Here is a 25,126-nt window from a genome sequence, read left to right as displayed (position 1 = left end):
CAGAGTCGGATTGGCTCGTCCAAGCGCATAGTGGTTTCGTCTGGCGCATTGCGCAAAATATTGCCATGTCTGACCGGACGGCACAATGACTCGCGATCGAAGACGGTTTCAAAAATTGGCCCTTTTCCATGTCTCTGCCGTGGATGAGGTACGGCAAGGCGTCAAGGCTGAAGATAATCCAAGCCATGGTTTGCGCCTCACGCCAACACACTGGGTACCTAGGGGTACAGTAGCAGTAGTAGCGCGGCAAAGGCACACTGTTGTTGAGCCGCAGAGAAAAGAGTTCGGATATGGAGGGGTAGGTAACATAGCAGAAACCGCTTCTCCCCTATACTCCTTTATTTACACATCAAAGAACTTGTTGTACAAACGTGATGAGATTGCAGGACGAGGCGTTGTGAGCTGACCACAGTCACATTGCTTGGGTCATGGCATGAGGAAGCAGATTCACAATTGGATTGGTGTAACGGAACATTGCCGCAGACTACGAGGTGTGGGAAAAAGAAAGGAAACCAAGATTCTCCGTACTCCATTCAAGAGGGGAATCCGGGGCGATTCGACTAGGTAGACATGGGGGGCGAACTGCCCAAGATCGGATAAGGAGGACGGAGTCGTTGCGGAGATGATGGCCCTGAGTCCCCTTTTGTTGGGACCGCTTCAGCCGCATTGCACATTTGCCAGTCAGACCCCACGCCTCGGACGGCACGAGCTGGTTGGGACGAGATGAAATGAACTGGACGGCTGAAGGGATGACAAAGAGTTGTCGTAACTCCCAAGAGGCTGAGATGAGAAGACACAACAGCCAGCAGTTATGTGACTTCAAGCCCAAGCAGCAGACGCAGCCAGCCACATAAAGCACATGAAGGAGCCATGGCCCAGACAGTCAAACGCCGTCATATACGAGCGTGCAACATACAAATCACCATGAGCCTTTCCGTTCGCCAGACAAGTTGCTCACCGGACGCGGCTGTCCACATCCCGCACCGTGAGAATAGGTACGAAGCAAGTGGTGTGCTATGCTGACCAAGAGGATTGCCCTGCGCCGCAAGTTGACAAGCCCGCCAGAGACCGAGTCTGCGGTCTTCCGCGCCTGGTTCCTTGGCGGCCCCGTGGATCCCGGCCCCGAGCTTTATCGCCCCGAGCTCGGCCTGAAGTTTGAGGTGCCCCCCAATTCTGACTCGCTGCTGCACTACCACTGCAAAGGTGCTCAATGCGTGAAATTGAACATCGTGATGGATGGGAGGGTCAGCAAGGAAAGGCTTCCTTTGACGCGGACCTCGAGAGTTGAAGCTAAGCGCCTCCTGGTGTGGCCGATTTGCGCAAAAGGAGGCAGCCGAGATTTGCCAGAGTTGATCGGACTTTGCGGAAAGGATGCTGGGTGTGGAAGGCGCAAAAGCAACGCCGTATGTGTGATACTTACTGGACGGCTACATACGCAAGCTGAGCTGGACGGATGGATGCAAGCGGTGCGTGTATGCAAGGCGGGAGTTCTAGGTGATTCGAGACGGTGATACTACCCAGTAAGACACTGCTCCTGGAGGGAGCATCTCGCTCAAGGAATCGGAATCGCCTTCGGGGCAACAGGGACCAGGCGCCCACGACCACCAGAGAGTTGGGGTGGCGACATTGTCCCTTGATTCTACTGTCCAGCACACCGTCTTCTGGACTTCTCGCCCTGCGTTTGCTTCTGACTCCATGGCTCAAAGACCAACAAGCCGACTCTAGAGCATACCAGTCGAGCATGTAAGCAGAGTTGTTGGCTTCGGGATTGGGAAAACCCTTTTCGTATTGGGAGTCTTGCATGGCGCTATCGACTATTCCGCCCTGGCCGCAAACAGAGGTGAGTGTTTTGGCTTTTGCTAGAGCCAGGGACGGCCAGATGAGCAGCCTTTTTCTGTCAGTTTCCGGCCCTCGCTCTTTGACCGTGTGACCGTGCCGTCTTTTGCTCAGCGCCTATCTGCGCAGTAGTGCCTCAACTTTTTGTTGCGGTTGCAAGGGATAGAGGGAGTGGCTTGTATCCCTGCGGGTCTAGGTTACTAACAGTGGGAAGAACCTCAAGGTTCAGAAAATTCCTCGGGGCTTCAGCTTTGATTGCAAGTGCAGAGACAGTGCAGCCTCGCCATGTCCGAGACGGTTTCGTTTCTGAAGTGCGTGTGGCTACCTCTAGACATGGGGGAGGGGGTTAACAGGTCCCCGCCAGCTTGACGAGACGAGCTGGACATGGGTACGAGTGAGCGAAGTGGTGAGGCGGCTGACGATCTTGGAACTTTGGGTGCATTGGACGTTGCTGCTTGTCACGAGGGGCATGCTAAGAAAGATACAGCCCATGTCAGACCTGAGATTTGGTGTTGAGACTCTCAGTCGAGCATCTCAGGCATTGTGAAACTTATCAGAGGCCAGCCATTCTTGCAAATCGAGGCCTTTGTCGCTGCTGCCGCTTTGTGCTGCCGATATTACCTAGACAGCGCCGTTGGGTGGGCGTCGAGAGACCACCACCATCTCACCCACGACTCATCCATCGCACGAGGTGTCGATGCGGCTGCGGCTACCGCGGTCATGGCATGCCATGGCATGGCATCCATTTGTATGGCCTCGCATCGTCTTGGGCAGGGCAGCATTGCAGCACCAGCAAGTTCTGAGCCACGGACGGCCCAGACAAAGGTGCATCGATGCGTTGGCCACTTCGTGTCCTGGTGGATGGCGATGCGATGTGGGCTCCACACGGATGGTGTTTTGTCTTGCTGCGAATGGACCTGTGCTGTCTCTTGCGTAGGTCCTTGACTCATAGCAAGGGGGCCTCGAGGGACCGAGTGATGAGTGTGGGTGACAACAAAGACAAAGAAAGAGCCCAAAGCTGTCGGTCAGACATCCATCGGAGTGCTAGCCAGCTGGGCACCGGACAACAGGCACATCAAACAGACGCCAGCGAGAGCCAGACCGACTCTCTCACAGGCTCGACTCTGACAAGAATGAACCGGTGGTCTCTTCGCTGGCCTGGTGTTGAACTTATGCATCCTCCCTGCTCCGACAGGGAAGACCAGGAGACCTGACGAGGGCAGCCCCCAGAGCCCGGCGCCAAACCACACCACAACGCACCACCACCGTCCGACCGACACAGCGGCACCATGACCTGCACCCGTCGACGAGTGTAGCTAGTCATTGCTGGTAACACTCTTTGTGGCCGAAACGTGGGTGAACCCTGACTTCCTCGCCCGCCCTGAATATCGCTCCCCATCCGGGACGCTATTTCCACGTCCCGACAACACCATCAAAGTGAACCTCCACCAATCCAACACAACAATATCCCTTAGGCGGTGCCGAGGTGCTCCCTACACCTTCCCGCACATGGAACATGCTTGCCTTCACCTTGCAGTGGACCGGAGCACTAGGTAGGAAGAGATTAGATAGACCAGAGCCAGGTCCCAGTACCACCACGCCGGGATGCGCTACCTGCGGCGCTGTCCAATTGGCGACACCGAACCCTATCGATTGCCCGTCGCCTTGCTGAATCGACGCCTGTGCACCCGTCGTCGAGTCCCGGAGAGGTTCTGGAAGTGCGATGACATATCCACTCGTGAAGGCCTCGACGAAGTCGCATTATCTGGCGATGAGGGAAATGGCACGACGGTCTGTGTCAACCTTGGATACTTTGCTGCCCTCCCCATCGTACCTCGCACGCACCCCTGCCCTCACCGGAAGATTACAGCGATAGCGGTGTTTTCCCGTCGTGGCGAAGCGCAACCGTTCCGTGGGGAAGGAGGGCCGCTGACGATGGTGTTTACATGCGCAGGCTGTAGGCGGAGGAGGCGACGGCGAAGATGATTATGAGAGCAAGCAGATGTGGTGGTGGCGGAGGACGGCATGAGCGGGATGCCACTGCTGCTGAATGAGCGTCGGTGTCGGAGCCGAAGCCAGAGTTGCCGCATCGCGGGCGCTGAATTGACGTAGTAAAGAGGCAGTGCCTCCGGGCCTCACTCCAACAAGAGTCAAGAGCCCGACTCTTCAGTCAGCACGTCTCCTCGGATTTGAGGGCGAAGTGACCTCACACTCAACCAACTGACTGCTCTGCTGGCCAGCGAGAGTTGCAGAACGACTCGTAGCGGCCGAAGCAACGCAGCTGGGGCGGCTCATTAGTCGCCAGCGACTCCGCCGTCCACTGTATCTGCACGCTTCTGGCCCGCTTCTAGATCAGCGGCGGCGGCGGATGGATCTTTCAGTGGCCCCTCGAACTGAGCTAGCGCGACCCTGGTGATCCCTAGAGAGCCCTGGAAAAGTCTTCCTGGGGCGAGCGTCCAGTGGCACCCCCAGGACGGTTCAATGGGAGAGGTCCCGAGTGACTGTGATGCCCCTGGAGGAAAAGGCGGGCCAGGCCAATCCCTGGGTCTGTTTCGGTCGATGTTCCTGGGACTTGACCCTCCTTTGGCAGCTTAGAGGTTCCCTACCCTGTCGTCCCAAGATGCATGTGTTGGTTGGATGGATCATGGGTATCGTCTTGTTGAGATTCCTTTCATCCTGAAGCAAGAAAATGCACGTAGAATGTCGAGGGTGCTCTTCACCTCCAATCGTGCTCAGTGTATGCGTGCGTGATGTGGCTTTTCTGCCGCAGACCTCAGACGTGCCAGAGTTTTCCCGTGTCATGCACAGTCCGTTCCTTCCTTTTACGACTCCCTCCTGCCTCCATGGATCGATCCCACCTTCATCATCCCGTGGACCCATCCATCGCTGAATGGCCTCCACTGCCTGTGGGGTCAGACTGTACATACATTGCCATCGTCGCCATCGTCATGACCATGCTGACACTCGACTTCGTGTCTACCATTCGATACCTTCCTACTCAGTGCTGAAAGGCAAACGAGAATCGTTACGAGACTGCAAGATAGGGTCAGCTATCCCTATGTCCTCGTGGTCCACCCTGGACTGACTCAAGTAGCGCCTGACCTTTGATTTCCTCTCATCTAACAGAGACGGGAGGCCGAGACGATAGCAGCAAGATGGCTCAGATCCAAATATCGGGAGGGTCACGCTGTCGCTGCAGTGTTAGATTGCGCTACAACCCTCGTCGGCCTTGCCCTCGCACCGCACCCGACGCTTGCGCACCTGCACCAGGGCTCCAGCTGGGTCCCGTCCTCCGGTGGCGGTGGCTACCGACTTTTTTCTCCCAGTGAGAGGAACCTCGACCGCTCCAGCTCATATCCCGTCCTCGGCTCGGCTGGCGCTGGCGGTCCTGCCCTAGGCCTAGGCGTCTTGCCCTGCCCTGGACACTGTCGGTGCAGGTGGTGGCTAACAGGTATAGCACAGTACGAGTCCGTCCGCTATTGCTTCACGGCCATGGGCCAGTGACAGGCCTTTGGCGTGGATTCAGGAGGCGGTTGGCGGAGACTTCCACTGCTGTTCCCAGGTTGTTAGTGCCAGTCGATGCAACGCCTTTTAACCTACACCACACCTCCCTAGGGGCACAGGTACACTGTACGGAGTACGCGCACCCCGTACCGGCCCAGAAACAGCTAAACACACCATCAAACACGGCCACCCCCCCCTAGAATTGGCCCAGGACTGCCCGCACTGGCGCGAACCCTGCAAACATGAGCGTCAGGGTCGACAAGTACATGTGGATACCGCGAATCGACTGGAATGGCTAGGGGGTCCAAGAAAACACAGGAATATTGCAGTGACAAGCATGGCCAGGCCATTCCGTTTATTTTTGCCTCCTCCGGGGATCGCTTGCCCCTGCTCTGTCACCCTCAGGTCACCGGCCCACCACCACACCTTACCCATCGGGCTGTCATGCCATGCCATGGCTCTCCGCCGTCGGCCTCCCTATTTTTTCTGGCTTGGTGGAAAAGACCTTTCTTGACTCGAATCATGGATGGTTCTGCCCATGAGTCTGTCTCAAGATCAAGCTCGAAGGTGGAGGAGTCTAAATCCCAACCCAAGTGGCACCCTGCGTTGTATCCATCCCCATCCATCCATCCATATCAATATCCCCGTCTGCACCCCTTTCCGTCCCTTCTTTCTTCTTTCTCCCTTCCCTTTCTTCCTCCTTTCCTATTTCTGTCTTCCCATTCTGGAATTCTTTCTACTCCTAGCTCTTGCTGCTTGTTCTGAACATTCTTCGCTCTTTCCGGAAACTATAGACCAGTACCATAAACCGACGCCTACTGCTTCTTACATGGCCACCTTGGATCGATAGAGTACCTAGACAAAACAAGAAAGACGACACCACGACCGAAACGAACTGCGAGGCGACGCACCGACAGGACGTTCTGAAGTAAGAAGAGGGCATAGCCAGCCTCCGTTACACAACGCAATACCAAGCATAGCCTCCTGCAGGCAAACAAACACCCCGTCCGACCCGGGCCTCGACGACCAGCCAACGAGTTCTTCTCCACATCCCGACTCTCAAAGCACTCAAGGCGGGCAATTCGACATTGAGAGCCATCCCACAACGATTCATATACCCCAGATCATTGATTCACCCACCTACTCGGGCACTTGCACCCTCCCATGTAAGTCAGCCGCACAATCTCGACAGCCTCTCCCCTTCCACAACCTGTCGAAGGGGCCAATCCGTCGACTACCTTGTCCTCGGAACACAACGCCTGGTCAGCTCGACAGCCATTAGCCGTCTGCATCTGCAACTGGCCGTTTGGCTCGTGACTGTTCGGGCACGCACCTCGCGTTCAATCTGCGCCCTCATGCTTTCAGCCCCTTTACAGTGCTGACCAGCTGTCGCTTCTAGTATTTCCCGAGCCCACACAAAGCGATAATCTTTGACAAGAGTGGCTCTTGATTTTACCAGACCAAACCCCTTCCTTAGCGACAACAAAGAATTACTACCGAGACGAATTGTTGTTATCGGACATCGGAAGGATCCCTGGACAAGCCGGAAAGGAACACCATCACCAACCATGACGGCGGATCAGGGGTATGGACGCCAATTTGGGCGGACGAGGGAGAATCTGTCGACCTCGGCTCCCGGGCCCAATGGCGAAGGCGATGCCAGACCTGAGAAGGAGACAACGAGGAAGCCAGCAAAGGACGAGAAGGTTGAGGTCACGCAATCATCACAAGTCTCACCACGACGGTACACCGACCCTTCACATACAGCGTCCCCAGTGGCGGCGCCGCTCTCGCGCAACCCATCCGAGACCTCAACAGCATCATCAAGTCCGGCCCCGGAAACCCGGAGATCTCCTGCTTATCAACCCCTCGAGCCCCCAGTTACCAAGACAAGTCTGAGCGAGCTTGAGGTTTCCAAAATAATCAACAACCCAAAGCTAAGGCACGATATCAATTTTGACCCTGAGCTACACTTTAGACCCAATGTGGAAGGCGACAAGGGGCGAAGGAAACACGACCGCGCCAGTGTTTTCTGGACGAATCTGAAGGAGCAACTGGTCGAGTTCATTGTGGATCGCCCAAGCTTTTATGAAAAGTACGGAACGGGAGACGATTGGTGTTTGCCAAAGCTTCTGAAGTCTGTCAAAGAAATCATTCAAACTTTGGTACCACAGCGGGACCGTCAGTTTCTGGATGAGGGCCTCAATGTTGATCTTTTGATGCAACAATTCCACCGAGGCATTGCTGATCTTGAGAAGCTCGCCTCGTGGCTCTCACGGGTCCTTAAGTCACACTGCGCACCCATGCGGGACGACTGGGTCGACTCGATGCACAAGCAACTCAGCAACGGAAACCGAAACAATGACGTGGATGAGCTTGTCAATGGCATGCGAAGTCTACTCAGCGTTCTTGAGGCGATGAAGCTGGACGTTGCAAACCACCAGATCCGCTGCCTTCGACCAGCCCTCATCGAGGAGACGACAGCCTTTGAGCAAAAGTTCTTGATGAAGAAACTCCGAAACCGCAAGATGGATATTGGCGATGCGAAGCCTTGGTACCAGGAGGCAGCTCAGACGTACCCGGCTGGAGCTGGATCCATGTCGTCTCATTTCGGCGAGATGGGTGTCTTCTTTGAAGGACTCTCCCGATCGATGCTTCCTTCTGCCGGCGAGAAGCCGCTGCCAGGAACTTTCTTCTTCGACGAGGATCGACTAGGCAGGGTTCGGTCCGACATCCTTGACGCAATCAACCTCGACGTGTGCATGCGCATGTTTGATGATCTTGATCGGGTTGCACGATGCAATCTGGCCCCCGCCTTTGCCAGCCTTGGGTCAGATGACGATCTGCCCATGTCCTCGAGCAAGGATGGTCATGAGTTCAACTTCAACACTCCCCCCTCACTCTCGCGACCTGCAAGCGTTGCTCTTAGCTCGGCTGGTTCGGCTTCGTCATCACCGCGATCTTCCTTGGTTCTCCCTTCGTATCTTGCATTGGATGCCAACGAGAGCAAGACCAAGGCTCGAAACGTCCGCGAGTCCCTGGTTGCTCTGCTCCAGCAGGCACCTCATGATGCCCACTACCATGAGAAGTGGCGAACCATGGCCCCCTCACTGGCCCTCCAGATCTTCCGATTTACCAAGGCACCCATGGAGATGCTCCCTTCGTTCGAAGACAAGCTGACAGAGAACGTTTGCAACATGTCTTCTCCCATGTATCAAGAGATGGAAGAGGCCTACCGCAGCCGACTCTTGACTGAGCTGGCTACTCGGGTCCGCTACTTCAAGGCACTCTCAGGCGTTTGCCTCTTCTCGATTGCTACGGGCAACCGGGTACCAGTGAGCAGCCGCAGCCTCGACGCTGGACGAGACCGAGAACTGGATGCGGCCATCCGTATGGGCCAGCAGGAGGGCGGCATCGAGGATATCGCTACGCGTATTGCTCATGTCGGCGTTGTTCACTGGAGGATCTGGGCCCGGATGGCCTACATTGACGAAGACGACATGTCGATGGACTAAATCTCCTTCACCTCGACGGTTGGTCGTTGGACCGCTATATCACGCTTATCACCTTTTTAATGTCGAGTATTTCGCACTCTGCACAATACCCCTTTTTCTCGTCTCTCACTGGGTCCCGAACCACACCCAGCCCGGCTGGACCGAATCACAACCTCATGGCTGTTGTCCCCTGCGAACCTACCTAACCCAGGTGCGGGGGAGGGGTAATGGTGTATTCAAACAAAGGGCGGGAATGTTAGATTTTGTTTTTGCTTTTCAACGGTGGCTGGGGTCTTTACACTTTGCCCGGCACTTTGTTTTGCCCCTTTTTCCTCGGCGTTCAGGACGGACGGATGGTTGGGCGGACGGATAAGGGGGACGGCAGGAGAATGGAGCCCCCCTGATACACGGCGCCTGGGCGGTCTTTGCATTGGAATTCGTCTCGTCATTGATGCTGTGCTGGCCCGGCGAGCGGAGGAGGAACATTGCATTGCATTCTTTACATGCACGGCAGAAGCCGTCCACGCACTGGGGATCAGAATCAGCCTTTTTTTTACGCAAGCACTTGTACCACTCTCACTCGCATTTAGATCAGACTCGTTTACACAAGCTCGTTTACTTGATATCCCTTCTGTACATATACGAGGAGCCGCTTCTGGCATTAGACTAGACAAGGGTTTGAACTGGAATTGAAGCATACCACTTTGTTAATCTCGATTCACAACGTAGAGTCAGTGATAGAACTGGTCTTTATATCAGTCCAGGGCATATGTCTGGGACCTCCTGGAGACCAGATAGCTTGAGAATTATGTGATTCTTCATCTTTCCATGTGGATTGACTTGTTGAGAAGATGAGGTAGGCAGGCCACAGTCTGAAGACCTCGATTGCATCATCAAGTGTCGTCCAAGGTGAAATGTTCCTCCCGTTGTGTCCAAAAGGGTTGTCTGGACCTTTGGTCATCAGAGGGGAGCCACGTGAAGAGCGTGGCATGCAAGTGATGCTTCCCACCAAAAGCCACACGCCAAAGAACCATTCTGCCAACTTGCATTTTGAAACGTCACCAAATCAAGGGATACCTGAAGAACCATGTGCTCTGTTTTTGGAGCGTGCAGGATATTTTGAAGGATCTATATAGACCGAAAGCTAGTTTTAGTTTACGCACTCGCTGGAAGAAGACGCAGTTTGTTTCGCAGACTCCTCATACTCCGAAGTCATTGTCTTGAGGAGGATCTAGAAAGGAGAATGCGCAAGGTAGAATGGGGGAACGCTGTAGGAGAGAAGTACCGGAAAGCACTCTACCAGCTCAATTGATTTCGTAAGAAGGCGACTGGGTAACATACGAGGAACAAGAGGCTTGCACCGGTTTGTTCTAGAAGGAAAGTGTTGCGATTGTGTCACCACAAGCCACGAGATTGAGTTCTGAAGACGCAGGGCTGAGATTTTGACTTTTTGTCCCCCAGAATCTCAACGGTCTCCGAATAAAGGCCATGACGTTAACTCAATCCTTTTCTTTTCTTTTTTTTTTTTTAAATCAATTTTCTGTGTAAATCCTGGCTCGTATTCTTTGGTAAGGACAAGACAGCTTAGGCAATAGTGACGAGCTATGGTAGTCTCTGATTGGCCCTCGCATGAGTTTGCCAACTTGGGTATATATTGCCTTGTCTAACCACAACTTTGCTCTGCAGAAACTCGTCATGATTCTCTTAAATGCCATCCCCATCATCATCAAAGCTGAATAATTTGCTCATCTTAACCTCCGAGTTATCTGCACTCGCTTGCAGAACTTTTCCAAAAGTCTCGGTGCTCATATCAAACTATAACACCACTTGGGTTAGTTAGCGCCTTTGCTTCGAGTCAACAACAACAGGTACCTATTCAAATGCATGCAAGAGTGAACAACACAGTCATTCCTGGGGAAGATGCTTCAAACTCTGTCGTTTTCTCTACGGTTCCTTGTTCCAAACTTTGTAATGACTCTGCCTTGCGTGTGCAGCCTCCACAGTCAAGTTGATCTCAAAAACAGACAGCTACTGCAAGACACGCCCCCAGTCAAGGTCACTAATACTTCTCGAATCTCCAGAGTTTAAAAAAGACATGACAACTTAAATGCATCCATGGTTCGTCATCTATCTCTTGGGCTGTTGACTATCTCCAGTTCAGACCCGAAAAAAACACCAAACCTCCTTCTTCCATCATCCTAGAGGAAGCTCGCATCGATTCTTCCCTCCCAGGTTTTTTGGTCATTGATTCATCCCCCATATAATAACTCCCAGTATGATCTGTATGTATGCAACCCCCCATCGAGCTTCAGCATGTACTCCCAGCCACGCCATATCTCCAAGACAACAAATCCGACTCCTCATCCGTGAGGGTAATGTTACAAGAAACAGAACGACAGAAATGGGACCAACGACGGCCCATAACGATAACGACATCCATGGCGCACACAAGACAAGACAATGTTGTACAATGAGGGCCATCGCCTGGCTCGACGGCGTCCTCAGAGACTGAGCCCCTCTGATCGACCATGGACTCATGGTGGGCTCAGCGAGTTCTTGTCAGATCCCTGGGCACGCTTCAGCTTTGCGAGCTCTTCTTCGAGTTGGCGGTATCTCGCACGCTCCTCCTACACACATTGTTAGTCAACCATGGCAAACAGCATCATGCAACGAGGACAACACGTACCTTCATGTTCTCCTGGAACTTCTTCCTTTCTTCCCTCATCGTGGCTCGGAACTGCTCACTCAGCATAGACGCTCCTCGGCCAGTTCCACCCGTAGGGGGTATCGCCTTCAGGCGTTCGCCATCCAGCTCCTCCTGGAGCTTGCTGATCTGTTCGTTCGCCTTGTCCATTTCAGACTCGAGTCGCCCACGCAGCTTCGTCAACTCGCTTTCAAGGCCAGACTTTGTCGATAGGACGTCTTCAAGCTTGTTCTCGAGCACAATCTTCTCGCGCTCGGCACTCAGTGTCTCCTTTGTCACTTCCTCTAGCTCCTGCACGGTTCCGGAGAGCTCGTTCTTGAGTCTTGTGAGCTGGTTCTGGAGCTTCATCACCTCTCCGCTGGTCTTGATGGCGGCAACGTCGGCGGCACGCTCTGCGCGTGATCCGTAAGCGCCGTCCAGTTCGGCCTGAGCAATGGTGAGTTCCGTCTTCATCTCCACGAGGTTCATGTTAAGAAGCTCGAGTTCGTCCTCCTTGACCTTGAGCGCCTTCTTCTTTGCTGCGATATCCTCCTTCTGCGTGCTCACTTGTTGCTTCAAGGAACGGGCAGACTCTTCCGCATTGTTCTTCGCCCTGGTCGTCTCATCGAGCTGTGCGCTGAGCGCATCGATTACAGAATCCACGCCGGTCAACTGGTTGCTGGTGGCCTTGCTTGAAGACTCGGCAACAAGCAGGTTTGCCTCGAGCTGCTTCAACTCAGCCTCAAGAGCCGCAATCTTCTGGTTGCGCTCCTCAATCTGAGCCTGGGCAGCTCCGGCGGCTCCAGCAGCTCCAGCCAAGTCAGCCTGGAGAAGCTCCATATCAGACTCGAGATGGGCGACCCTAGCATTCCGCTCCTCGAGTCGAGCCTCTGCAGCACTAGCCTTCTGTAGCTCAGCTTCAAGGGCAGCAATCTTGGCATCACGCTCCTCGGTCTGGCCTCGGAGAGTGTTGGTCTGCTGGGTTTCGGCCTCGAGGACAGCGATCTTGGCATTGCGCTCCTGGACCTCTTCTTGAAGAGCGTTGAGATGCTCAACTTCGGCTTCCAGGATAGTAATCTTGGCGTTGCGCTCGTCAAGCTGATCTCGGAGGGCATTGGCCTTCTGGATCTCGGCTTCCAGAGTGGCAATTCTAGCGTTACGCTCCTCGACTTCGTCTCGCAGAGCGTTGGCTTGTTGGATCTCGGCCTCAAGGGCGGCGATCTTGGCATTGCGTTCTTCGACCTGGCCATGAGCAACATTGGCCTGCTGGACTTCGGCCTGGAGCGCGGCAATCTTCTGGTTGCGCTCCTCGATCTGGGCGTTGGCAGTCTCGAGGTATTCCAGTTCCGATTCAAGCGCAGCAATCTTGCTTTCGCGGTCCTCGATCTGGGACTGAGCAGCACCTGCAGCCGCTGCGGCACCAGCAAGATCAGCCTGGAGCTGCTTGAGATCTGCTTCCAGATCTGCAATCTTCTCGTCGCGCTCTTCGACCTGGGCGTGTGCTGCACCGGCTGCGCCAGCCGCACCAGCAAGATCAGTCTGAAGCCGCTTCACATCAGCCTCAAGAGCTGCAACCTTCTTGCTGCTCTCCTCAGCCTCGGGCCCACGGCCGATGTTGTTGGTAGAGGTCATGCGAGCGTGCTCGAGTTCCTCCAGTGTCTCGGATAGCATCGTCTGGGCGGTCATGGCGTCTCTCTCGGCGCGGGCGAGCAGAACCTGGGTTTCTTCCAGCTCCTCCTGTCTCCTCTGGATCTCTTCGTCCTTCTCGGCGTCAGACTTGTTGTTGAGCTCACGCTGCTGCTTGATCTGTCGCTTGAGCACCGACTTCTGGTCCTTGAGCGTGGTGGCCTGGGAATAGAGCCACTGGACACGGTTGGAGAAGCCAGAAATGGTGAACGGCTCTTCCACATCGAACTCGTCGTCGGAAATCTCTTCGTCTTGATAACCCTTCTCCATGCGAGCTCTCCGGCGTTCCTCCTTTTCCTTCTTGATCTTGGCAAAGCCAGATTGCATCATCTCCCATAGACCCATCAAGACCCTTTCCACCTGGTCATTGTCCTGGCCACCTGGCATGCCAGCTGAAGCTGCCCGCACAGCTCTTTCCAGCTCTGAGTCGGCAGCTCTCAGAGCATCCTCGAGGTAGGCGAACTGCGCATCGGTATCACCCTTGGCTGAGTGAGGCGCCATGGGGTAGTCGGGATCCACGGTCAGGAGAAGCTCTCGCACTTGTCTGTTCAACGCCTCGATCCGTTGTTCAAACTTTTCGTCCACCTTGCCATGCTCATTCGTCGAGTCTTGTTCCGCTTCAATAGCAACAAGACCCATCTCCAGGTAATCCATCTGATTCCTGAGCATCTCTCCAGGCTCCATTCCTGGAACTCCAAACGGCGGCTCCAGATACTCGTCGTTCTTGGAGGGGTTGAAGCGGACGATGGCGTCCCGCAATGAACCATTGAGGTTCTCCAACCGTGTCTCCATATCAGATATCGATCTGACCAAAGTGTCCGTTTGGCTCCTTAATTGTGTGTTTTCATCCCGCATCTTCTCCATCTCTTCCTTGAGCTGGTTCTGCTCCCTAATTGGTGACTTGAGGGGGATCTCAATAGCATTCTGGCGAGGCTGTCCCCTTGAAAACTCGTCCATATGACCAAAACCATAGCTGTCGTTGAAATAATTGTCGTCGGCGGGATGGTCCATGCTGTTTCGGGTATAAGTATATAGGCTCTCCGGGCTCCCAGGCATGCCGTTCACGGGTTGGTTCGGTGGTGTTTGGCCCTTCTTCTTGGAAACCTTGTGTGTTAACTGGAGGATACCGGCCGTGTGTTCCAGGAGACGCCGTTGAGGCTCCATCAGTCGTTTCTCGAGATTGAACAGCTCGGCAGCCAGTTCTTCGCATTTCCGCTCGCTCGCCTGTCGTTCAGCCTCGGCCTCCTTAGCACGAGCATGGTCGCCACCACTATTCCGACCCAACAAGCTCCTCCGCCTTCCCTCTATTTTCCCAGGGGAGTATAGCCTCGCCATGGAGATGGCAGCATCGCGGTATTTCGATTGGATGGTCAAGTTCTGTCTCGTCGACTCAACTCGCTGGGTCAGGGATTGGCATTGCTTCTTCAGGTCGTCCACCTCCTCCTGCGACAGGATCTCGAATTTCTTGCTGTCGGAGAGGGCCGTCTCGGTGAGGAGATGTACTTGGATCGGATCTTTGAGGTCGACTAGAACGGAGCTCTGGGGGCGATCTGGGTTCATCTGCAGGGAGTGAATGTGTAAGTGGTCAAGTCGAGAATTGGCGTGGTTCCACGTGTCGAATCACATACTGGATTATAACGAGGGTGCTCCTTCTCAAAACCAGTGAGGATGTCTTTACGATATCCTTCCACAAGAGTCTTGCCGCTGGGGCTCGGGGCCGGAGGCGACAGCCTGGAAGGGCCGTACCCGTAAGGGCTCCCCTCTGGCGCGTACGCATTCATGGTTGCAAGGCTCAATGTCGCGTCGTCTCGGTCAGCAAAACATGAGGGAGGAAACAAGGTGGTTTATAGAGCTAGGCGATGGTAACAGCGGCCATGGGGATTGAGTGGCTGGTCGAAATAAAAGAGTTCGGTCTGGTCAGTGGTTGACCGGCCGCCGGGCTCGCTTGGACTGGACGGGGGGGTGATGAGGTCGGATGGATGTAACAAAGGGGCGTTTGCGCTGGGACGCCTCTTGGTCTGGACAACCGCAGAAACTCGAGAATGATACTTTCAGAGACACTCGATAGATCTCGCGCCAGCGTTCGCAGAAAAGACGCAGGAACAATGCAGATACTGGGGGAGAGAAAAGGAGAGGTCGGGGGCTGTCCACTTGAGTCCAGCCCAGGAAAAAGGAGGCCCATCGCCGTCCTTTTGGCTAGTGGACCCGGGACCCTCCAGAAGGGACCTGGAAGCTGAATTGCAGCGCTTGGAGCTTCTGACGAGCCGCAGCTGGGTACGTACTTTTACTCCAGCAGGGCGGCTGGGAAGGTGCCGGGGGGCGCACCCGCGTTCTTGGGCATGGGGCATTGCCGCATTGGACACAGGCATGCGGGTCCTCATTTACGTACTATACTGTATTCGGAAATAGGTATAATGACGAGGTGCACGTCTCGCAGCGTTTAATGGACCATGATGGCATCCAACACAGACGTACGGGCCACGAGTTTTCCATGCGTGAATCCCATCTCGTGGCTGAGCTGTTATCTAGTTTCATCCTGCGCGAGTGCCCTCACATCCTGCTCGCGGATATTTTTATTTTTAGACGTCACCGCTCCCCGATCGACAACCAGCGCCATCATGGCTGTGTGTGTCGCCAATCTTTGCTATGCAACGTATGCTGACAGGTGATTTGGCGGTGGCTGACGACGCCATGGCTATTCCCCCATGACAGCCTCTTCCTACGGCTCGATTGCAGGGAACGGCAGTCCGTCGGGCCTAGATCCAGATCTGTGGACGGCTGAACACCATCTGCGAGCTCCAGTGACGGCTCCTAGACACTCGAGATGTCATACGCACGTTGGGCTGAGACATTGCACAACAGGCACGCGCTTGGACATGCATGCCCGCACCGCACCGCACCGCACGTCCCGCGATTTCACGGAGCATTATACGGAGCTTTAGATGGTTGCCATGCCAAATCATGTTGCCTCTCGTCATGGTATCAATGCCAACGCTGGGATCCTACAGCACCTCTCGGACCTGATCCATAATCTGCTGCCCCATCGTCCTCCGCCGCTCCGCCTGACCCTCTGCCGCACCTTGGGCACCAGTTGCGACGGCCGATGTCGTCGTTTCGCCCTCGAGCCGACGTCGCAGACCTTCAAACTCGGCACTCCGCCTCTGCGTGCTCAGCCCCACCACCCAGCCCGGCACCCGCCAGCGCACGAGGGCAGCCGGAAGGAGTCCCTCCCGCCACGAGTACCCCAGGACCCAGCCAATGACAGCCCCCAAGAGTGATCCCGGCCATTGCAATAGCGCGAGGTGCAAGGTAATAGCATACTTGTATGACTTGTCCGAGAATGTAAGGCCGACGAAGGGCTCGTCAGTGGGTGGCGCCTCGGACGTAGCAACACGGTATTTGTACATGTGCGGGACCATAGCATGATATTGGGCCAGGATGGCAAAGATGATGGGTGTCGGGCCAGCCGGCATGTAGTTGAACCACCCCGCGGTAAGAGGTCGCAAGACGATTGAGACGAGGGGCGGGAGCAATGCGGTGAGGAGGAACGTGACTATCAAGAAGGACTGGTCCCAAGAATGTTAGCTGTCATTTCGGCGGGAAAGAATACGAGGAGGCGAAACTGACTGCAAACTTGCGAGAACCCCACATGCGCTCGACGATACGCAAATTATACAGAGACATGGCGGCGAATAGGACCTCGGTCGAGTTGGTGTAGCACAGCTGATAGGCCAGCAGCCTCCAGAGCTGGCGGTAGCGCCATATGTGTGTGTCGATGATGATGTAGAAGTAGTGCTTGACGTCGAGGACGCTTGCGAGGATGGAGCCAGCGATGAGGCAGAGCACCCCAAGCCGGGTCACGGGAGCGTTGGTGAAGGACATTGCTGGCGCGCGGGGCTACTGATGTTTCGAATGGTTAAGGGTTCATGCTGTCGCAAGAGGCTGGGTTGTCGGGGAGGTCCTGGAGGAAGCGCAATGTCGTTCTCCAGGACAAGTAGCAAGCTAGCTTTCGCGGGCAAGTAAATGCAGCTACGTGTGAAGCTAGGTGGGTGCGAAAGGTGGCATCTATCGATCACGTGCAGCTTGTCCGGGTAATTATGGGTCTGGCGCCGAAGCCCCGCCCTCATGCCGGTTGACAGCTCCGCCTGCCCCGGGGTTGAGAGCCGGAGGCGGGCTTGAGTTGGGTTGGAATGCTCATTGTGTCTTTGATGGCGGTAGTGCCAAAGGAGGGGTTAGGAGGCTTTAGGAGTTGGGGAGCATCATCTCAAGCGCTAGTAGTATAGCAGGAAAACGTACATGAACTATCGTTATCCAGCCAGTTCGTCCAATGTGGCTTTGCAATATGACATGTCCCAAAAAGGCAAGTTTGATAGGATAATCAGGAAGAGGGTTGGCGGGGAATGTCGTGGTATTGGATCTTGTGCCCTGGTAGGTCCCTGATTCTAAGTGGTGAATTGTGCTGACTCTCTTCTGTATTGGGAGTGGCGCGCTGTTGTGTACCTACAGCGGAGCATGTCCGGATTATTCCAAGGCAACTACAAACATACATGCTCAAAGAAACTAGTAAAGAAATCATCATTTGAAATAGGCCATTGACAAATCATTACCGTGGCATTCGGTTCAGACTCTCCTGGAGATAACTCGGATAACCTACCCTGGACTCTGGGGCAGGCCAACGACGTAATCCTTGGCGCTACAACGTCACGCACATGCACAAGCGACTTGGGCCAGCCTAACCCGCGTCTAGGCTATCCTGACTCGGCGCGCGAGCCAAGCGACGGGGGAAGCTCATCATCTTTGTTTAATGAGATGCTCTTTCGAGCTGGTCCTTTTCCTCTACAACTGAGAGATTGCTTGTTCTAGTAGTTCGCGGCCAATATGCAAGGCACAAAAACTCAAGGTAGCATAGCATCTGTCAACCAACTCTAAATCCCCTCTTTCCCACAGTCGCACTCAACACCCTCCCATCAACACAACACGGCCACACCGGCACCAACCCTCCCTCCACCAGAGCGGCTCACGCGGCATTGTCTTCCCTATTTTCTTGACATCCGCCGATCCGACCCCTAAAAAAAAGCTGGAAAATAAATAGAAAAAAAGAGGGAAAAAATGCCGCTCGCCAACTTTGGTACCCTGGTCCTCCACCACCTCGTCTTCGTCGCCCACCTGGCCTACTTTCACATCGCCTTTGCCCACATGGAGCCCAGCGCCCTCGTGGTCCTCTACTGCGTCTCAAAGCTTCTCGCCCGTCGCGCCGACGACATTGACGGACCGCCTCCGGAATGGCCCCCTCCCGTCATCCAATGGTAGTCTCTGACCCCTCGTTCTTGTTGGCCACGGGCTACGAGTCCCCCTCGGAGGAGAACCCGCCCTTCATCGCCGGCGCCGGCGATGCTACCCCGGCCCCGAATGACCGTCCCGTCGCCGTGACGCGGCCTCCCCTTGTCCAGCGGCCGTCGTATATCGCCGCTGCTGCTCCGGATGACCGCCGGAATCCCACTCGCATGTTGAATAACGCTTCTACTCCAACCTCCAACAGCTTGAATCATGTCATGGCCATCGCGGAAAAGTCGCCGGTTACGCCAAAGGTCGGCATCCGAGATCGCATTGCGTGTCATAGATGGACCTACTTTACCATGGTACGCCTCCCTTAAGCGCTTATAATCTGACCAAAGCTTACACACTTCCAAGACCATGTCCACCGGTGGCGTTGCCAACATCCTTCACTCACGTAAACCCACCCAACGGTACAAGTATCACTTACACGTCAGCTTGCTGATCCTCACTAGTCAAATGGGACACACCCTGGATCCGCGGCATCGGTCTCTTCTTCTTCATCCTTAACCTTATTCTCTTCGTCACCAATCTCATCCTCCTGTCCATTCGGTTCCATATCCGCCCCGGGAGCTTCACCCACTCCTTCACCGACCAGGTTGAATCGCTCTTTATCCCGGCATCTGTAAGATCACCCACACTTTCTCGTTTCACTTGGACCGACACTGATCTCCTGTGATAGGTAGTCTCGTAAGACAACTAAACCCACATCAGACTCACATGTACCCTCTGACGCCCTCAGCATCGCAGTGATACTCATCAACACCTGCCAGTATGGCATCCCCAACACCGGCATATGGCTCCTTCGCACCATGGAGCTCATGTTTTGGATCTACGCCGCCCTCAGCGTCTCTGTTAGCGCACTGCTCTACCTCATCCTCTGGTCAACGCTGTATGTGCTCATAACACTGGCCCAAACCTCGCCGTTGCTATAACCAGCGCACTAAAATATGCTGTCAGAGTCTTCCCGGTCCATACGATGACGCCAACATGGGTTTTTCCTGCGTATCCTCTGCTCCTCAATGCGCCCTTTGCGGCAAACCTCATAGCTGCCGCGCATGCATCCGGTCATGCCTTGTCGACTAATACCACGGCAATGGCTCTCGGTGCTGCTGCAATCCAGGGAACTGGATGCTTGATCGCATTCATGATCTCTTCTGCCTTCATCTACCGTCTCATGACACAGAAGCTTCCGCGGGATACGCAAAGACCCGGCATTGTAAGCACCCTCAACCTGGTTTGTTTGAAGTTATCTAACTTTTCGCTAGTTCATGTCTATTGGTCCATATGGTTTCACCGCCGCCGGTATTGGTGAGTTAAGCATTGGCTCTGACCATAGCAAGTCTCTAATTCTCCCAGCCCAACTGGGAAACCAAGCAGAATCACTTATACCGCCGAACTTCCTGGACACTCCACAAGTTGCCCCAATCATCAAGGTTGTTTCCATCCTCGTCAGCCTCTGGCTCTGGGGCCTAGCCATGTGGTTCTTCCTCGTCTGTGTCGGCGCGTTGTGGAAATATGTTCGTGCTGGTAGCAGCATGCCGTTCCAAATATCCTGGTGGTCTTTTGTCTTTCCAAACACGGCTCTCGTGTGTTCCCCCCATCGTTGGTTATTGTTACACGTCACTGACCCCCTTTTGTAGGTCACGGCCACTAGCGTCATGGGAAACATCTTTCATAGTGATGGCCTGCACATCTTTGCATGTGTCATGACCATTGCTATTGTAATTGTATGGGCCGTCGTCTTTGGGAGAATGGTGTGGTGTCTGAAGGAGAAGAGACTTCTCTGGCCCAAGAATGAGATCTAGGTCCACCAGGGTTTCAGTTTCTCTGTACAATTTTTAATATTTCTACTTGGATCCTCTGCGACCTTGTAGAATTAGATTTTTGGCTTCCCAAGGGGGTAGCCCATGACAACAGTCGCATGGCGTTCAGGGGAATCATGCAAAAGGAGGGTTAATGAGGGATGTGTGTTTATTCGATTCTTAATAGATGGCGTGTAACCAATGCATTGGTCTCTATCCCACGACAGAGTACGAGTAACCCCCTCTAACGCTATCAACCATGTATATCTGGTCTTTACCGCTGCCGCTCTTCTATTCTTACAAGCCAAGAACTGAAATGAAATGGATGCGATCCGCTCCCATGGGAATCCTTAAAACGCCTTGCAACTCCATGACAATATTTGCGCTGTCATCCAATAGAGAGAGGACTAGGGTCTGCGATGCGATCGTCTTTTCTACAACTTCGCTCGCATACTCTCGCCAGTAGCTGCGTCCAGGTTCACGGTAACCTCACCCGTCTTCTCGCCGTGGCCAAAGAAGATGACCTGAACAGTCAGGTCGTCACTGGGAACCGTTAGTCATGATACCTTAGTATACCATATACAACTTACCGATATCGTCGTGAGAAGGGAGAAGGCAATGTGAGCAAAGCACAGACCTGCTCATCGTTGGTACCACCGAGGGCATTCCTGATAAGATGCGTTGCCACGTTCTTGTCCTTGACCACAAACCGATCCTTGGCATCAGGGTCGATACCCCATTGCTGGAGGCGTATCGGCGTCTTGTTTCCATCGGGACCTGCAGTCTTGCTCTCCTCAACGGGTAGCGGGGCCTTTGATGAGCCAAAGATCTTGTTCCAAGCAGCGTCGAACTGGGTGTTGGATGAAGACTGTCCCTGGGTCTCAATCCACTTGCCTACAAGACCAACAACCTCCTCGTTGGTCAGCATCTCCCAGAGACCATCGGTGGCCAAAACGAGGAAGTCGCCGTTTTCGGGATTGACCTTGGTGGTGGTGACGATAGGCTCGGCTGTGACATAAGGAGGAGTCTTCAGAAGAGGCGACGGACTACGTCCAAAGAAGTTCTCACGCAACTTCCAGGCCACATCTCTGCTCCACTTGTAGACGGCATCACCAAAGGCACGCGAGGGCTCGAGGCCACCGAGGACACGGCCATTGCGAATCACGTTTTCCTCTCCGGGGTGCTCCTTGCGCATGCGAGCAACCTCTTCGGGGTTGCTTCCGGTCTGGTCCTCCGACAGAGCTGTGGCAGTCCACTTTCCATTATCTGACCGACGACCCAAGACGGCTCGGGAATCACCAGTGCAAGCAACCCGAAGAAGGTTGCTGCGGCTGTCGTAGAACGAAAGCAAGGCGCACGATCCGGACAGTGCAGGTTGCAACAATTCAGCGGCGACGGTCTTGGAACTAGCCTTGAAAACCTTCTCGACGCTCTTGTGAACGATCTCGTTGTCCAGGCGGGTGAAACCAGTCTTGATGGCCAGGCTAACAGCATCTTCCGAGGGAAGGTCTCCAGCAGCCTTCTTATACGTGTCATTGAGCTCCCGCGCAACATAGTTGATCAGGCTTTCTCTCAGAGTCGCCGACGTAGTCCATCCTCTAGATGAGTGTAAGTATATAGCCATGCGTTCAAAGCCTTGCGCCATGTCAATTGTCATGTTGAAACTCACGAGTGACCATCAAAGACACCCCAGAACATCCAGTCACTGCTGTCAGTCTCAGCACCCGCGGACCTGTTGGGAACCTCCACGATCTTCTCGGCATGGTCGTCCTCAATAGGATCGTTGCTGGGTAGCTGAACCACGTCGTAGCGGGTGACACCGTGACCACGGTTGACAGAGAAGGACTGCTCAAGACGTCGCAGCTTATCGGTGGCCTGCTCCGGGGTGAGCATCTCGACGATGCGACGACCGTCGTCACGGGTGGCCTTGGAAATAGGACCCTCGCCAACAATAGTACCCTGTCGGAGCTCGTCGGCGCCCACTACGAGAACGGTTCGGGTGGGCAGCGCATCAGCTGTCTGAGTCGAAGTGAGGACGTTCCTGGAGACGGTGGCCGAACTTGGTGCAGTGTTAGAGCCGTTGTAGGAGTACCATGCACCGTATCCAACGACGAGACTGGATACGAGAGCGAGGGGCAGACGGCGGAAGTACATGGAGGACCTCAACGGCGTGGTATTTGCTGGGTTGCGACGGGCGCGGCGAGCGTGGGCGCTGGCGGTGGACCTGGCCTGGGCGAGCGAGAGCGACGAGATGGAGAAGCCTCGGCGCGGCGTATGGGAGAGGGTGCGGACGGCAGAGAGAGACGTCGTCCGAATGGCTCGAACGGCGACTCGATTCATCTGGGCGGCTGGAGCTTGTGGTAAGCTTGGCCTGAGGTGGAAGAAGAGGGTGAAGAAAGAATCAACGGATAAAGCTGTAACCCAAAATAGGTCAGGATGTTGCCGGCCAAAGACTCGACGACGGCGATGACATGGGAGAAGGGGAGGCGTTGGAAGAGGAGGCCGTGATGGACCCAGATGCAGGCGGCGGCGACACTTGCTCCAAGCTGCTCCGTGGTGGGTCCCCGATTGCGCTATCTTATCTCAACCTTTCCCTTCTGGTATTACTGTAAAGTTGAACGACGTCGAGAAAGAAAGACTTTACCATTGCGAAGCTGTCGACCTTTTCATCTGATCTTTTCCAGGCAAAGACTGCAGTTGTTGCAGACGGAAAGTAAATCTGCCTGACCAACTCCCCGTCGCGAAATATTCCGAGCTCTCGCATGCCCTCAAGGTCACACCCTCGCTCACTTGATCCAATACTGTCCCGCCTGCGTCGCCATCTCAGCTGCACGTGAGCCAACGGAACAAGCACCCGACATTCTTTGAGCCTGGTTTCCCAGTTGTTGCTTGTTATTCTTTGTGAGCGTGTGTTTTGTCTCAGACCCGAATTCTGCCGGCCATACTCATTCAGGCATTCTAGGTGATCCTACTTTGTTTTATTCATAGTAGGTGCCGACCTCGGGGTTCATCCTTGGCCTGTGAGCTCCGTCTTGCCGACCCCGGATTCTCACATGTTAGTTAGGCTCCGTTCACACCTCACATACGGATACACCCATCCATCCATTTGATTAGCCTCTATTGCCGTCACTTACAAAATTCTATCCACGGATAAACATCTAATATTCATTCAACAGTCTGTTCTTTCTTGAATCTAATTCGACCTACTCAAGGCCAAAGTACCTCATCATGGAACAACAACAATCTGCTCAACGGCCCCTCGCCGGAGCCGACAGCATCCGAGCCCTCAAAGACGACAATGCCATCTTCACTGCTTTTGACTCCTACCCCTGGACAAAAGACAAGATGTTTATGGTAACATATCAATCTTGCCCATGCTCAATCCCCTTTACTTACTCTTTTCCCCAGTCCGGCCTCTACGCCATCCTCGGTGAACCTGGCCAGCAAAACCCTCAAGCCTCCCTTGCAGACATGGCCATCCATGCTCGCGTCTTCTACTATTCCCAACGCATCGGCGTCATGATTGATTTTACCGCCTACAAGGCTTGGCTCGCTAGCAACCCCGACCACAGCCCCCCAGACGTCCTCCCAGAGGAGTATCACCGCCGTGATGGAACCAATGCATCTCCGCCACCAGCCTTGGACTGGCAAAAAGCCGCCCCCAAAGCTGATTTGTACATCGATCGTAAGGTTGCAGCTGCTCAAGCAGGCTCAGAGGATCAGCCCAATTACCCCATGGGCTTCGCCGAGATGATCAAGCTTTTGAAGGAGGGCAAGCCTGTGCCTGGAATCCGCCAGATTCCCAACACCATTGTTCGAGATCCTGTAAGTGTACTCAAAAAAGCCAGCATAACATAAAACAGCGCTGATCTTTTGTTAGTCTGTCAAACCTGTAGGAGCCAGGGCTGTCCCAAGGAAGCCATGGGAGAAAGACGCGGCCGCCGACCCCCCAACCCTCCCAGATCTCCCAAAGGCTCTGGACACCGAATTTCCACCAGTCGACGATGATGTCCCTACCTCTGCAAATGCTGCAACTGCCTAAAACAAGACACAAGTCAATGCCATTCCTTCTGAGAGGCATCTGGGTAACATCAACCATCATAGCCGGCCCCAACGCCAATATCGTGCTTGTTTCTGTACCTTTAGTTGCTTTCGCAAAGAAGGCACCAAGAAAAGTCAACATGGCGCACAAATTCGGACGCCATACATCACAAACTTCAAGCAAGGAGTCTGGATAAGAGAAGCAAGTGTATTAAAGGTGTTTAGTAACTACCATAACAACTCATTTAAGGGGCACCGAACCCAGCCGGCATCCGCATCGAAAAACAACATACAATTTCTCATGTGAACTCAGTTCGTTCCGTCCTCCAAGGGCGTCCTCCTAGATCACCATCCCTGCTACTCATAGGCTGACTGAAGTATGGTTCTGGCATCTTGAAAAGGGCGCTCCCGCTCACTGGCTTCGTATCATGTAGAGGGTGAGCGTTGAGATGCAAGCTGTGGCCCTTCGAGGGCGGCTGCGGTGATTAACATCTGCCATCTCCTGCATATTGCAAAATCCATAACCATAATGTGTCCAATGCACCCAAGCAAGCAGTAGCCTGCTGAGCGTAGCATGACGTGTGAGCTGTAAATTTTTTGCGTGGGAAGATGTTTCTTAAGAAAGGTCGACATATTCTGGGCTGTTCTGCGTGATATTGACGAGTGGAACGAATGGCGAATTCAGATAGGGACTCCGTGACATGGGTGGTGACAAAGGATGAAAGACAGGCGTCGAGGGGGTT

The 25,126-nt window shown here is 54.3% G+C and overlaps 7 protein-coding genes across 7 annotated transcripts; 3 read left to right on the top strand and 4 right to left on the bottom strand.

The window, feature by feature from the left end:
• Window positions 1-484: 484 nt before the first annotated feature.
• On the bottom strand, window positions 485-2,786 carry MRS44_002651 (uncharacterized protein; the record flags this gene model as incomplete). The annotated part of the gene is made up of 4 exons (XM_065622908.1): window positions 485-741; window positions 917-1,374; window positions 1,421-1,888; window positions 2,458-2,786. The coding sequence occupies 4 exons, from the start codon at window positions 2,784-2,786 to the stop codon at window positions 485-487; spliced, it is 1,512 nt and encodes a 503-aa protein (XP_065478980.1).
• Window positions 2,787-6,908: 4,122 nt separating this feature from the next.
• MRS44_002650 (uncharacterized protein) lies at window positions 6,909-8,855 on the top strand (the record flags this gene model as incomplete). The annotated part of the gene is made up of 1 exon (XM_046268125.2): window positions 6,909-8,855. One exon carries the CDS (start codon window positions 6,909-6,911, stop codon window positions 8,853-8,855), a length of 1,947 nt encoding a protein of 648 aa, XP_046136760.1.
• A 2,513-nt stretch (window positions 8,856-11,368) lies between these two features.
• MRS44_002649 (uncharacterized protein) lies at window positions 11,369-14,984 on the bottom strand (the record flags this gene model as incomplete). The annotated part of the gene is made up of 3 exons (XM_046275192.2): window positions 11,369-11,461; window positions 11,521-14,763; window positions 14,832-14,984. 3 exons carry the CDS (start codon window positions 14,982-14,984, stop codon window positions 11,369-11,371), a joined length of 3,489 nt encoding a protein of 1,162 aa, XP_046136759.1.
• Window positions 14,985-16,205: 1,221 nt separating this feature from the next.
• On the bottom strand, window positions 16,206-17,085 carry MRS44_002648 (uncharacterized protein; the record flags this gene model as incomplete). Its single annotated transcript, XM_046268124.2, has 2 exons — window positions 16,206-16,769; window positions 16,831-17,085. 2 exons carry the CDS (start codon window positions 17,083-17,085, stop codon window positions 16,206-16,208), a joined length of 819 nt encoding a protein of 272 aa, XP_046136758.1.
• Window positions 17,086-18,312: 1,227 nt separating this feature from the next.
• Window positions 18,313-20,345, top strand: MRS44_002647 (uncharacterized protein; the record flags this gene model as incomplete). The annotated part of the gene is made up of 10 exons (XM_065622907.1): window positions 18,313-18,498; window positions 18,552-18,842; window positions 18,895-18,934; window positions 18,993-19,162; window positions 19,220-19,227; window positions 19,280-19,429; window positions 19,498-19,756; window positions 19,806-19,848; window positions 19,897-20,126; window positions 20,181-20,345. The coding sequence occupies 10 exons, from the start codon at window positions 18,313-18,315 to the stop codon at window positions 20,343-20,345; spliced, it is 1,542 nt and encodes a 513-aa protein (XP_065478979.1).
• Window positions 20,346-20,776: 431 nt separating this feature from the next.
• Window positions 20,777-22,682, bottom strand: MRS44_002646 (uncharacterized protein; the record flags this gene model as incomplete). Its single annotated transcript, XM_046275191.2, has 3 exons — window positions 20,777-20,885; window positions 20,933-21,940; window positions 22,012-22,682. 3 exons carry the CDS (start codon window positions 22,680-22,682, stop codon window positions 20,777-20,779), a joined length of 1,788 nt encoding a protein of 595 aa, XP_046136756.1.
• Window positions 22,683-23,570: 888 nt separating this feature from the next.
• On the top strand, window positions 23,571-24,384 carry MRS44_002645 (uncharacterized protein; the record flags this gene model as incomplete). Its single annotated transcript, XM_046283863.2, has 3 exons — window positions 23,571-23,696; window positions 23,751-24,167; window positions 24,223-24,384. 3 exons carry the CDS (start codon window positions 23,571-23,573, stop codon window positions 24,382-24,384), a joined length of 705 nt encoding a protein of 234 aa, XP_046136755.1.
• Between the last annotated feature and the right edge of the window lie 742 nt (window positions 24,385-25,126).

The sequence above is a fragment of the Fusarium solani genome (genome assembly GCF_023522795.1).
Source record: "Fusarium solani strain SB1 chromosome Unknown bctg00000001, whole genome shotgun sequence".
Classification (NCBI taxonomy): domain Eukaryota; kingdom Fungi; phylum Ascomycota; class Sordariomycetes; order Hypocreales; family Nectriaceae; genus Fusarium; species Fusarium solani.
The sequence above is the reverse complement of the archived record's forward strand: the minus strand, read 5'-3'. Positions and strand labels throughout refer to the sequence as shown.